At 52.5% G+C, this 12,569-nt stretch overlaps 1 protein-coding gene across 1 annotated transcript in view; it reads right to left on the minus strand.

Annotated features, from left to right (window-relative positions):
* Window positions 1-12,569, minus strand: part of Slc12a8 (solute carrier family 12 member 8) — a 163,053-nt gene that overhangs the window by 133,258 nt on the left and 17,226 nt on the right. The window contains 2 exon segments of the mRNA XM_028886362.2: window positions 2,403-2,594; window positions 7,108-7,254. Of these exon segments, the coding sequence (XP_028742195.1) occupies window positions 2,403-2,594; window positions 7,108-7,254 (339 nt within the window).

A 12,569-nucleotide genomic window follows, 5' to 3' on the forward strand; every position in this document is an offset into this window, starting at 1 on the left:
AAGAGTTAGTGCCAACCCTTTATACACGCTTCCAAAGACTAGAAGAGAAGGGAACCCCCCAACCCCCACCAAGTGAGCCCTTAAAGCCAGTGTCAGCCCCACACCACAACCAGACAAAGGCATCTCCCAAGAGCTGCAGGCCAGCATCCGTGGAAGTGTGTGCGCCAACATCCTCAGCAAAGTCCAGGCAACCCAAACCCAGACGTCGACGAAGGACAGGAAGGTGAGGCACCCTGGTCAGAGACTCGGCCCAGACGAGCTCACACAGCATTGACTACAGGGACTGCTGTCAGAGACCTGGGCCCAGAAGTTTCTCCCCAGGGCTGCCTATGCCGGGCAAGCCTTTGTGAACACTTCCTTCCAGCCCGTCCAGTGTCCTCTCCCCATAGGGTGTTCAGCCCTTGTCCTCGTCTCCTGTCTGCCCAGAGAGTGGGCAAAGTGGGGCTGTCCATGTGACCAGCCTGCAGCCCCTGTGGCCACCTGACAGAAGAGGAAAGCAGCCCTTAGGGTGGACTGCTAGCCATTCCAAAACGGCTGTCACAGAGGTGATGCATGTTTCGAACTCCTGGATTTTGGAACATTTACAAAAGTCTTACATTGTTGACTAAGCTTTTTCCTCCTGTGGAAAATCCAGCTTCAAAAACGCTCCACCGTCTGAAAGTTCGTGGGTTTCGTTCGGTTTGTTTGCTGTTTTCTGTCGTCTGAGAGTTTGGCGTGGATTGGCTTGGGAGGGGTTTTCTGTTGTTTGGGTTTTTGTTTGGTGTGGGACTTTTTTTTTTTTTTTTTTTTTTTTCATCTTTAGAGACGGGATCTCACTATTTTGCCAAGCTGACCTATCGGTCACAACCCCCCTGCTTTAACCTCTCAGACGCTGGGATTACAGGCATGTCCACCACATCCAACTTCAAACTCTGAATATTTCTACCCTGCTGGATACGATGCTCAAAAAGTTTTCGATTTTTTGAGCATTACCGATTTTGGACTTTTTTATTGAGGGTGCTCAACATATTATATTTCTAGATTTTCTCCAGTAAAAGCAACTGCCTTTTCTGAGCAAGTGATGAGGTACCTCCCATGCACCTGTCCTACACACACACACACACACACACACACACACACACACACACTCACTCACACACTTTCTCACACTCACACACCCATGCACACAAATACAAATTCACACACACACATACTTTCTCACACACACCCATGAACACACAAATACATGTGCACACATACATGTACACTCATACACATTCATGCACTCAGCTTTGTGCCCTTAGGGAATATGATGTTTTTATGCTGTGGATGATTGATTGATAAATAAAACACTGATTGGCCAATAGCCAGGCAGGAAGTATAGGCGGGACAAGGAGAGAGGAGAATTCTGGGAAGTGGAAGGCTGAGGCAAGAGATGCTGCCAGCCGCCATGAGAAGCAGATGTTAAGATACCAGTAAGCCACAGGCCACGTGGCAAGGTATAGATTAATAGAAATGCGTTAATTTAAGATAGCAAGAAGCCTGCCATGGCCATACAGTTTATAAGTAATGTAAGTCTCTCTGTGTTTATTTGGCTGTGGGACTGGCGGGTGAGAGAGATTTGTCCTGACCATGGGCCAGGCAGGACCAGGAAAACATCAGCTACATATTTATGCTGATGCCTCTGCTACTTCAAATGAAAAGTAACAATGCCCATTTGTTCTTTTTCTAATTGGCCACCCGCCACCATTTGTTTTTCCATTAAAAACCCCTTTGGTCCAAGCCACACTTACAAAAAGCTACTTCTTAATGTCTGCATGTTGCCTTGCCAGCATCAAATCTCCATCCCTGTGTCCCAGCTAACTTAGCTTTAGATGAGCCTTGGAATGTCTCCCTGCCTGATGATTTCCCCTGCTGTGTCCATCCCAATGTGTGGCCTGCTCACTGGCATGCGCCTCAGTCTAAGCATCCACATGAGGGCCTCTGGCCTGCCTAAGGCCACCCAAGTCATCAGACCTGTCAGAGCTTCACCTGCAGAGGAAGGGGCTGCTTCCAGGAAAGGCCTCTGGCAGAGGCACAATGCCTACCCACGGTACAAAGTGCTGAGGGCTCCCTGCCATGCACACCCCTCCTGGAAAGGCCACAGAAGTGAGACGCTGCCAGCCCCTGGCCTGGGCACACCGGGAATTCATGAGGCAGAGGCAGGAGGAGACCGGAGCTCTGTAGTTCAGGCTCTCCACCTAGATTGCTGGCACGAGCTCCCCCTCAGAGCCCAGTGTGGTCCTCTGTCAGGTGGGGTCCTTGTCCCCACACTTCCCTCCCCCAGATCAAATTAGGAAGGGGACGAGGAGACGAAGGCCAATGAACAGGCAGAGGCCCTGCCTCATGGAGTCCAAAGGAGTTGACTCGTGCTGGGGCCTCACCTGTCCAAACACGTACAACAGCCCGACGGTGCCTCCCATCTGCCCACCAAGGACGGAGGAGATCATGGAGTAGACGCCACCGCTGCCAATCCCGCCATGCTCCGCGACGCCAATGCCAGACAGCACCGTGATGAGGGCCACGAGGACGACGAAGGACACCAGGAGCAAGCCCAGGAGCACACCTGTGTTTCCCTGCAGCAGAGTGAGGGGGGGGGGTGTCAGATTTAGGAGAGACATCTCACTGGAGCTGTTCCCAGCACGCCTCCACCCACTGGGTTATCCACCGGGGCAGGGGGACCGCAGAGGAGCCAGGAGAAAAGAAGCGCCAGGTACCTCCTGGTTCTCCTCCTGAGCTAAGGCCTGCAGGAAGTTTCAGACAGGTGGAAAGTCCACCCTCAACCCCTAATGACTTCATACCACATGTGGCTAAAGTGAAGGCAACTCAGGAGACTCTCCAGCCGGGCTGGAGAGGTGAGATGCTCCGCAGTTAAGAGCACTTGTGGTTCTTGGAGAAGATCGGGTTCGGTGCCCAGCACCCACGTGGTAGTTCACAGCTATCTGTTGACTCCAGTTCCAGGGAATCCAGGAGACTGATCTCCTGACCCCTCAGGCGCCAGGCATGCATGTGGTGCACATACATGTCGTCAAACACTCCTATACACAAAAGCAAAACTAAAAAGGAGAGATTCACCAGGAGCCTGCAAATCTACCGCGCAGGTGACCTTGACCTCGCGGGATAGGATGTGCTCTCTCCTCCTGCCATCCTCTTACCCACACTAGTCCCTCTGCCTAGAAAGCCCTTTGTTCTCACTCCACTGGCTTGCTGGGTTAACCCCAAAGCAGCCTGAAAGACTCAGTATCCAGGACTTCATCGGCCAGTAGCTGTCGTAGGCACCCTCCCCTGAGCCCTCGGGTACTCACAGCTTAGTGCTTTCTATCACGGTGCTTACTTATCACAGTCTCTAGTCTCTCTGCCCATGTCCCACATGAGAACAGGACACGTTTCCACCCCCCTTCATGCCCGCCGGGCTTCGCACCGCCACACACAAGGTGCTCACTAAATGCTTGCTGAGCAAATAAGCCCACATGCCTGGACACGCATGTTGACATGTACACACACAGACACGTCTCAGTGTGAAAATCAGAAGGAGGGCACAGTGCAAGCCCTCTGCGGGACTGCATGCTTCGTGAGAGCATGGGCAATGGAGACCCCTGGAAGGTGTGCTGAGTGATGGAGAGGAATGAAGGGAGGGCAGAGGGGCCTTAAAATGAGCTGGAGGGGTGCCCTGCAAGTGAGGGGTGCTCGGGCTGCATGGCTGGTCTGGGATGGAGAGGAAGACGGCGGGGAGGCAGGGTCCTTCCTCTCCTGAGCCCCAGCATTTTGCTACCCTGTCCTCACTAATCAGTGGGGTTTTGTAGACACTCAGGAGGATATTTGCGCTCTAACTCTCTTAACTGTGGATCTCACATGGGCCAATTCTGCTTTTCTCTTTCTAGCAACATGGCCCCTGCCCCTATCATCCTGCCACACAGTAGGCCTAGAAGCAAGGCCCTCTGTCCACTGTCCCCTCTGAGGCCACTGGGACAGGCACTGTTCACCTGGCTGTTCACCTGGCTTTGGAGTGACCCCGCCAGTGAGACCCGGCCAACAGGGACAGCTCAGACGACAAGCACAGGCCCTTCAAGGACTCCCTCTCTCTCACAGTTTTGTTTATTCTTTAACGTATTACAGGTATCTTCATCAACTATGTCCAGCTCCTTCAGGGAATAAACCAGAGCAGAAATGAAATGCAGGGCCGAAGATGTAGCTCTCTGACAGAGCGCTTGCCCATTAGGAAGCCTGGGTTCAAGCCCAGCAGGGAAAAACCAACAGAGAAAGAAAACAAAAACTCCACGGGAGGCTCAGGGCTGCACCAGAGCAGAACAAACAGCCGAGGATGCAGCATTAGTCACTACCAGTCACACAAAACCCAGTGTGGAGACCCAAGCCAGGGGAGGGTCCCTCAGGGGACATCTGTCTACAGAGAGCTGGGCGCTGCATGCCAACTGTGTGCAGTGTGAGCAGACCGGAAGGTATTCCTCAACTCTCCCTTCTGCTATTCCACAGCCCCGGGTTGTCTCCTCCTAAAACAGACGATATCTGCTTCATAGCGGTCAGGAAATCTTAAAGTTTAGAGAATCAAACATATTTACCTCGAGTTGCCTGCCGCCTGCCACATAAGGGCTTGATAAGCCTTACTTGCTATATCTTATTTTGCTATAAAATGTTACACGATTGTTATTAATTATTGTTACACAGCTTATGAATACCACACCCTCTGAATGTCCCCACGGCCTAGTCTGGTGCATAAGGGCGGCCGTGAGCTTCCTTCAGAAAGAGAATGCCAACAGCCACGTGTACAAAGCCCAGCTACTGCCAGATGGCAAAGGACGCCGCTGCTGAACTCCTGGGTGTGGTGGCAGTTACCAGCCAGTAGTGGCGAGACCGAGGGTGGAGAAGGGCTGCCAGGAACCAAAGTGCCTGTGTGGCTCCCTCCTCCACTCATGGCACAGCCCCAGCTCCCCAGGACACCGGTGTCCAGGAGCGTGACAGGGGAGTGTTTGCACTATTGACTTTGCTAATATTACACTTTCAGTGAAATCCTACAGAACCATTTCCTTCTTTTGTTCATCCTTGAAACCTGTCTGCATGGGAATAGAAATACCCCGCTCCAAGAACAACCTTGGGTCTTCAGAACAGACCTGTCGCTATAACAGTTCATAAACTATGTCTCCAAGTTGTTTTAGAGCTAATGTTTCTCTATTTAAGAAATGCTTTTGGCATTATATCTATTTCAATTTCATGCAATTCCCTGGATGCTCTGTCTCGTTTTTTGGCATTTCACATTTATCTTTTCTTTTCATGATCAAAAATACGACACCAATAGCAGAGCTGAAAGGTAGAGTTTATTTCAGGACAAAAGGACAGACAAGCTCAAAGATGGCCTGTGACCCCTGCCTCTGGTGTTCCCGTCCTGGTGTGGCCTCTGTCCTGTGTGGACCTGCTTTCCGGGTCTCACAGAAGGGATGGCATATCATTTCCGAGGCTAGGACATTGAAGAGATGCTGGCCGCCATTGCAGGCAAGAGTTTTCTCCTACTCTGTCTGTGGTCTTGGTGGAAGTCTGCAGCCTCGGAAAGAGACAACCCCTGGGTGATCCAGGAGAGACTTCCCATGTGCCTGACCAACAGCACCCCTCAGAGGGGCCTGGAGTACGTGGACCTCAGAACCACAGAATACACAGTGCTGCGTAAGCTGCTGATGTGGGGCAACTCATTACCCAACAATAAACAGTGAATACGACTTACACCTTCACTTTGGGGGTGGAGCTCATTTTAGATAGCCATTTCTTTTTTTTTTTTTTTTTTTTTTTTTTTTTTTTTTTTTGAGACAGGGTTTCTCTGTGTAGCTTGCCTTTCCTGGAACTCACTGGTAGAGCTGCTCGAACTCACAGAGATCACCTGCTCTGCCTCGAGTCTGGATTAAAGGCGCCCCACGCCTAGATAGCCATTTCTTAAACATCAAATAAACAAACAGAGATGGCTAAAGAATGTAGAGCTGTCTTCCTTCCTGACACTGATAACTTCAGAAAAAACAACAACAAAGAGATTTAAGCCGAGGCTTCCCAAGGAGGCCTTCTGCCTCCAGACTACAACAGAAATGCCTCCTAGTGTCTTGTCTTGACTCAGGTCTTCCCTGACATGTACCTCAGGTGTGTGTGTGTCTCCCATTGGCTAATTCTCTGGTGAGCACTTGCAGACAATAGTCTCCCTGACCACTCTCTCCAACCCAATCCAGCCTTCAAGCCTCCTGCAACTCCTCCTCCAGGCAGCTTTCCCAGGCACCTTACATCCACTGCAGGGCTGCCCTCCTGGGGCCTTAACGCTCCGGAGATCTCTCCTAGTGTGAGTCTGCACCACCAGAGGAGCAAAGGCTTGTGTTTCACAATCCCACTGGCAGCATTAGTGTCTGCACACACTAGGCATTACACACTAGGAGTGTAATTCTTAACTGGGTAGTCTTTGGTTCTGGGCAGCCTGTTCGCCCCTTGAAGTCCCCTGTGTGAGAAGATGCGGTGTGAGAGGTCTGGGAACCCAGCTCAGGGCGCACATCTGCAAGGGAAGCTCTGGGATATTTTTGCCCAAGGCATAAGGAGAGGTCCTTTGTGCCCTGTACTGAGGATGAACTACCCATCAGGATCTGGTACAAGAGGGTCTGTCCTGGGTAATAAATCCTGAGAGGTAGGCGCTTGTACCTCCAACCCAGCGGCTCTACGAACAAGGCCAGGAGCAGTATGAGAGGACCATGTTATGGGAGCTGGTGTTTCAGAGGGGCACAAAGTGATGTGACAAACGCTGGGAAGCCCAGAAGGGTCACAAACCAGAGTAAAAACCACCATCTCTCTGATCCTTGCCCTATCTCTATTCCCACTACAATGAGCCCTGACTCCATATAGTCAGGTCCATGCTGAGGCTCTCACTGGGGAGCCTCTGAGGGCCAGGCTCCAGGGACTCGAAAAGCACTGCCAGCCTTGGACTGTGCTTCCTGCTTCTCCTTTCAGGAGAATCTGTGCTTCAGGACTCTGTTCCCTAAGTTGCGGGGTCCAAGATGCTTTTCCACGTCACAGGCCCACCGGAAGTTCCAAGGTCGCCAGCTCATTACTCACCACCAGCCAGCCGGTCCTCAGGAACAGGACAACCCCAAAAATGTTGATCATGCAGGATGTGAACACACCATCCCAGGTCCCAAACAGCACCGGTTCCCACATGAACAACTGGATCTTCCACCAGGGCTGGGGCTGGGCTAGGATGCCCTGCAAAGAAGATCGTGACGTCAGGTGAGCAGCCACGAGAAGGACTGGGGGGCGCCGGGGGAGGGGAGAAGACTGAAGGGGAACAGGAAAGGGGAGGACACCGACCTTTAAAAAAAAAAAAAAAAAAAAAGCAAATTGCCACCCCGGGACTGGGAAGATGGGTCAGTGGGTATTTGTTTGTTGTGGGGCAGACACAGGGAGATGCCAGGAACTCATTAGCTAGCCAGCCTAGCCAGAACAGGCTTTGAGTGTTTCAGTGGGAGACTCTGTCTCAGGTGTGTGTGTGTGTGTGAGCGTGTGTGCGTGTGTGCGCGCGCGCGCACGCGTGTGTGTGTGTGTGTGTGTGTGTGTGTGTGTGTGTGTGTGTGTGTGTGTCTGCATCTGTGGGTAGGGAATGACTCTATAGAGAGATCTCTATTCCCTCTTAGTGGCAGGGCTGTTGCATCCATGTGTAGTTAGTTCAACAAACACCCAGCCTCTTTGCAGGTGAGACCACGTGACTGGGGGTAGGTCGTCAGGAGCAATAGCAGGTTTGGATTGGTGGGTTGGGGCCCAACCAGCTAAGACAGCATCTCTGGCTCCCAGCAGTTTGCACCCCCTTCCATCTTCCAGCCCCAGGAGTGAGGGCAGCTTCTAGCAAAGGCGCCTGCTGATGACGTCATCCTGCTGATGAAGGGCACTTGTCACTCACTCCGTCAGCCCTTTCTGTCACCAGGCTCTTCTGTTCAAAAGACCTGAGTGATTGGTTTCTCTGCCTGATCACTGACATGGTACTTCCCATGCCTCCTTTCTTTCCAAGATCCTGGGGTCCAAAAGGATGCTTTGCCTGCCTAGCTTAGAACCAGAGATAGACGAGTGGTTCCGTGGGTTCTCTGGCCACTCTTTCCAATGCAAAAGTAACAAAAGCATGTCTAAACCCCATGCTAGCTGGTTTCTGTGTCATTTTGACACAAATGGGGAAGAGCCTCAGTTGAGGAAATCCCCCACCCGGTTAGCCCGTGGCAAGCCTTTGGAGTATTTTCTTGAGTGAGGATTGATAGGGGAGGGTCCAGCCCCTGTGGGCAGGTGGTCTAGGGTGCTCTAAGAAACCAAGCTGAGTAAGCCATTAGGAGCAAGTCAGTAAGCTGCATTCCTCGGTGACCTCTGCAGCAGTTCCTGCCCCGACTCCCCTCTGTGACAGACGGTAATGTAACTGTAAACTGTAAAATAAACCGTTTCTCCCCCAATTTTTTTTTTTTTTTTTTTTATTTTCGAGACAGGGTTTCTCTGTGTAGCTTTGTGCCTTTCCTGGAGCTCACTTGGTAGCCCAGGCTGGCCTCGAACTCACAGAGATCCGCCTGGCTCTGCCTCCCGAGTGCTGGGATTAAAGGCGTGCGCCACCACCGCCCGGCTCCAAATTCTTTTGGTCACGGTGTTTTATCACAGCAATAGAAACCTAAGACAAACCCTCAAATGGAAGCCCTTTACTAAAATGACTGAAAGCTATAGGATACTAAAACATACACAAAATCGGCAGCCACTCATCCTGGGAACTGCTCTTGCACAGGCTGAGTCATTCATCTACATTTGGGCATCTGCAGAGTCCCCTGTCCCCTAAAACCATGCCGCAAAGATTAAGGATCCTCGGCAGGACAGGAGAGAGGAAGGTCTCAACCGTGTGTGCAGCCGGTGAGCACATGGGCCTGGAGCGGGCATTTAAAAGCTGCTTCTGACCAACTGCGTTGACTCCTCACTTGGGCCCAGAAGGTAAGAGCGCCTGGCATTTCCGCCTTCACCTTGTGGCTGGCTTCCTTACTGTGGCTCACCGGCTCACCTCACAGGCATGTTAATCACTCAAGGCATGTCTGTCTAGCCTAACCCACACTCTTTCAAGGCTGAAGGCACAGAAGTAACTTACTGTCCTAAATCTCCAGTCACCTTGAATCCCAGCAACAACAGTCCCTCGTAGGGGACCAGATGAAGGTGACTCTCCATAGTGGTGAGGGTACACCCTACAGCAGAAGTGATAGTCTTCTAGCGCCAGACTGTCCAACCAGTGATAGCAACAAAGACGTTTTTGGACCACCCTGCAGAGGCAGGCCACTCCCTGACCAGGACTGCTTATTTAGGCATACTTCTTGCTCCCTCTGCCCCCAAATCTTTCTCTGTTTAAACACAAGACTCACGTCAGTATTCCCAAAGATGGACTTGGAGTCACTGGATCCCTTGTCTCTCAAATGTAGGCAACTGACTAAATCTCTGCTTTTCAACTTTGCTTCTTTAGCTGTATGTCAGGGATGGGCGGCCAAGACTTATGCTGCTGAAACCTAAACTTTGGCCCTAAAAATCCTAGTTACATTATCTACAAACCAAAGAGAAGGCAGAAAAAAGCAAGAAACAGGAGAAAACCTAAGATCCAGAGCCAAAAGGGCCTGACTTTGTGATGGCTGAGAACAAGGACACACCTGTGACCTCAGTCAACGCCAGACAACCACACTGCTTAAACAAAAGAGCCCAAATGTTCCTTCTCCCTACCCCACACTACAGACCACGGAAGGGCCCCCCAGTGAGTCCTGCTCACTAGAGGCGGGGAAGGACAGCGGAGGGACTGAGGGATGTCCTTAGTTAGGGTTCTATTGCTGTGAGGAAACCTGTGACCAAAAAGCAAGTTGGGGAGAAAAGGGTTTATTTGGCTTACACTTCCATACTGCTGTTCATTGAAGGAAGTCAGGACAGGAACTCAAGCAGGGCAGGAACCTGGAGGCAGGAGCTGATGGCAGTGGAGGGGTACTGGTTACCGGCTGCTTCCGCCTGCTTTCTTAAAGAATTAAGGACCGGGCTGGAGAGGTGGTTCAGTGGTTAAGAGCATTGACTGCTCTTCCAGAGGACCTGAGTTCAATTCTCAGCAACCACATGGTCACAAACACCTGAAATAGATCTGGTGCCCTTCTGGCTGCAAGACACATGCATGCAGACAGTATACATAATAAATAAATAAATCTAAAAAAAAAAAAAAGAAAAAAGACAAAGCCAAGGATAGCTCCACCCACGATCGGCTGATCCCTTGGCATTGATCACTAATCGGGAAAATGCCTTACAGCTGGATCGCATGGGGACATTTCCTCAAATGAGGCTCCTTCTCTGATGACTCTCGTTCACGTTGACACACAAAACCAGCCAGAACAAGGGAAGGACAGGGAGGGAGGGAGGGAGGACAGGAGGAGGGAGGGAGGAGGACAGGAGGAGGGAGGACAGGAGGAGGGAGGACAGGAGGAGGGAGGAGGACAGAGGAGGGAGGGAGGACAGGAGAGGAGGGAGGACAGGAGGAGGGAGGGAGGACAGGAGGAGGGAGAACAGGAGGAGGAGGGAGGGGACAGGAGGAGGGAGGGAGGACAGGAGGAGGGAGGAGAAAGGAGGAGGAGGGGGAGGGGGGGAGGGGAGGGGAGGGGGAGGACAGGAGGAGGGGGGGACAGGGAGGGGGAGGGAGGACAGGAGGAGGAGGAGGACAGGAGGAGGGAGGGAGGACAGGAGGGGGGGGGGGGGAGGGGGGGAGCAGGAGGAGGAGGGGACAGGAGGAGGGAGGGAGGACAGGAGGAGGGAGGGAGGACAGGAGGAGGGAGGGAGGACAGGAGGAGGGAGGGAGGACAGGAGGAGGGAGGAGGAGGAGGGGAGGACAGGAGGAGGGAGGAGGAGGACAGGAGGAGGAGGAGGACAGGAGGAGAGGAGGGAGGACAGGAGGAGGGAGGGAGGACAGGAGGAGGGAGGGAGGACAGGAGGAGGGAGGGAGGACAGGAGGAGGGGGGGGGGGGGGGAGGGAGGACAGGAGGAGGGAGGGAGGACAGGAGGAGGGAGGGAGGACAGGAGGAGGAGGGAGGGGGAGGACAGGAGGAGGGAGGGAGGACAGGAGGAGGAAGGGAGGACAGGAGGAGGAGGGAGGACAGGAGGGAGGAGGACAGGAGGAGGGAGGACAGGAGGAGGGAGGGAGGACAGGAGGAGGAAGGGGGGACAGGAGGAGGAGGACAGGAGGAGGAGGAAGAGGAAGGAGACAGGAGGAGGGAGGAAGAGTCTGGATAATGGGCACCAGGCACATGATTGGGGAGGAGGAACTGACAGACTATGGTCTCCAGTGATTTGTCACAGATGCCCAATGGGAGGAGCCTAAGGTTCCCAGCACAAAGAACGATGGACATGGAAGTCCTAAGCATCCCCTCTGATCACTCCTGGTGGTGTTTAAGTAGTGTACTGTACCATGTACACTGTGCACACTTTATGTTAACTGACATTTTTTTTTTTTTTCGAGACAGGGTTTCTCTGTGTAGCTTTGCGCCTTTCCTGGAACTCACTTGGTAGACCAGGCTGGCCTCGAACTCACAGAGATCCGCCTGCCTCTGCCTCCCAAGTGCTGGGATTAAAGGCGTGCGCCACCAATGGTTAACTGACATTTTAACCTGGGGCCGGCAGCTAGCAGAGCTTCCTACACAAGCCCGATGGCTTGAGTTCATTACCTGGTTCCCACAGGGAGAGAAATTGTTTCCTGAAAGTTGACTTCTGATCTCCATGTGTGTGCAATGGCATGTGCGCTCCCCCTTTGCTCTCCCTCTACACACACACACACACACACACACACACACACACACACACACACACTAATATAATACAATTTAATTTTAAAGACATATGAGAGAGGGGAAAAGGAAGAGGCAGGGAGACTGCAAAGGAGGAAAGGAATGAGAGAGGGAGAGAAAGGGAGAAACGGAGGGAGAGAGGGAGGGAGGGATGGGGGGAGGGAGGCTCCCAGAAATAACTGGGGAGTTAATTAGGCCGTGGTGCGGAAGGCCCTGTGAGACTCTGGTCAGCCCCGACTGCCGGTTCTCAGCTCCGCTGACGTCTGTTTATTCATTACTAATTCATCTGTCTTTCACAAACCACAAGTGCGGAAGGAAGCTCAGTGACTGGGGCGTCTGCCACCTGAGACTGTCCTTGAACCACCCAGGGACAGGGCTGGTGAACGCAGGACTGTTAACTAGGATCCCAGTCTCGGAGCTGAGGACACAGCCCAACTTGCTGCCTCTGCATGTACCAGCTTCCTGTCAGGGCCTGCTCCAGATCTATTATTCCTAGAGACAGTAGCCGTCAGCAGTGGAAAGAGTTAACAGTCTGCTTCCAAATCAGTGCTCTGTGCTCCTTTAATCCCCACAGCCCTGGGAGACAGAGCCCTGGGGGTGGTGGGATGGTCCTCTCTAGAGCTGAGGAGACGCCTGGCTGTCTTAAGTCTTCCAGCTGGGGCTCCAACCCAGGCCCGGATGGTGGGACCTGTACTCTACACCACATCACAC

Source organism: Peromyscus leucopus, chromosome 12 (assembly GCF_004664715.2).
Source record: "Peromyscus leucopus breed LL Stock chromosome 12, UCI_PerLeu_2.1, whole genome shotgun sequence".
Taxonomy (NCBI): Eukaryota; Metazoa; Chordata; class Mammalia; order Rodentia; family Cricetidae; genus Peromyscus; species Peromyscus leucopus.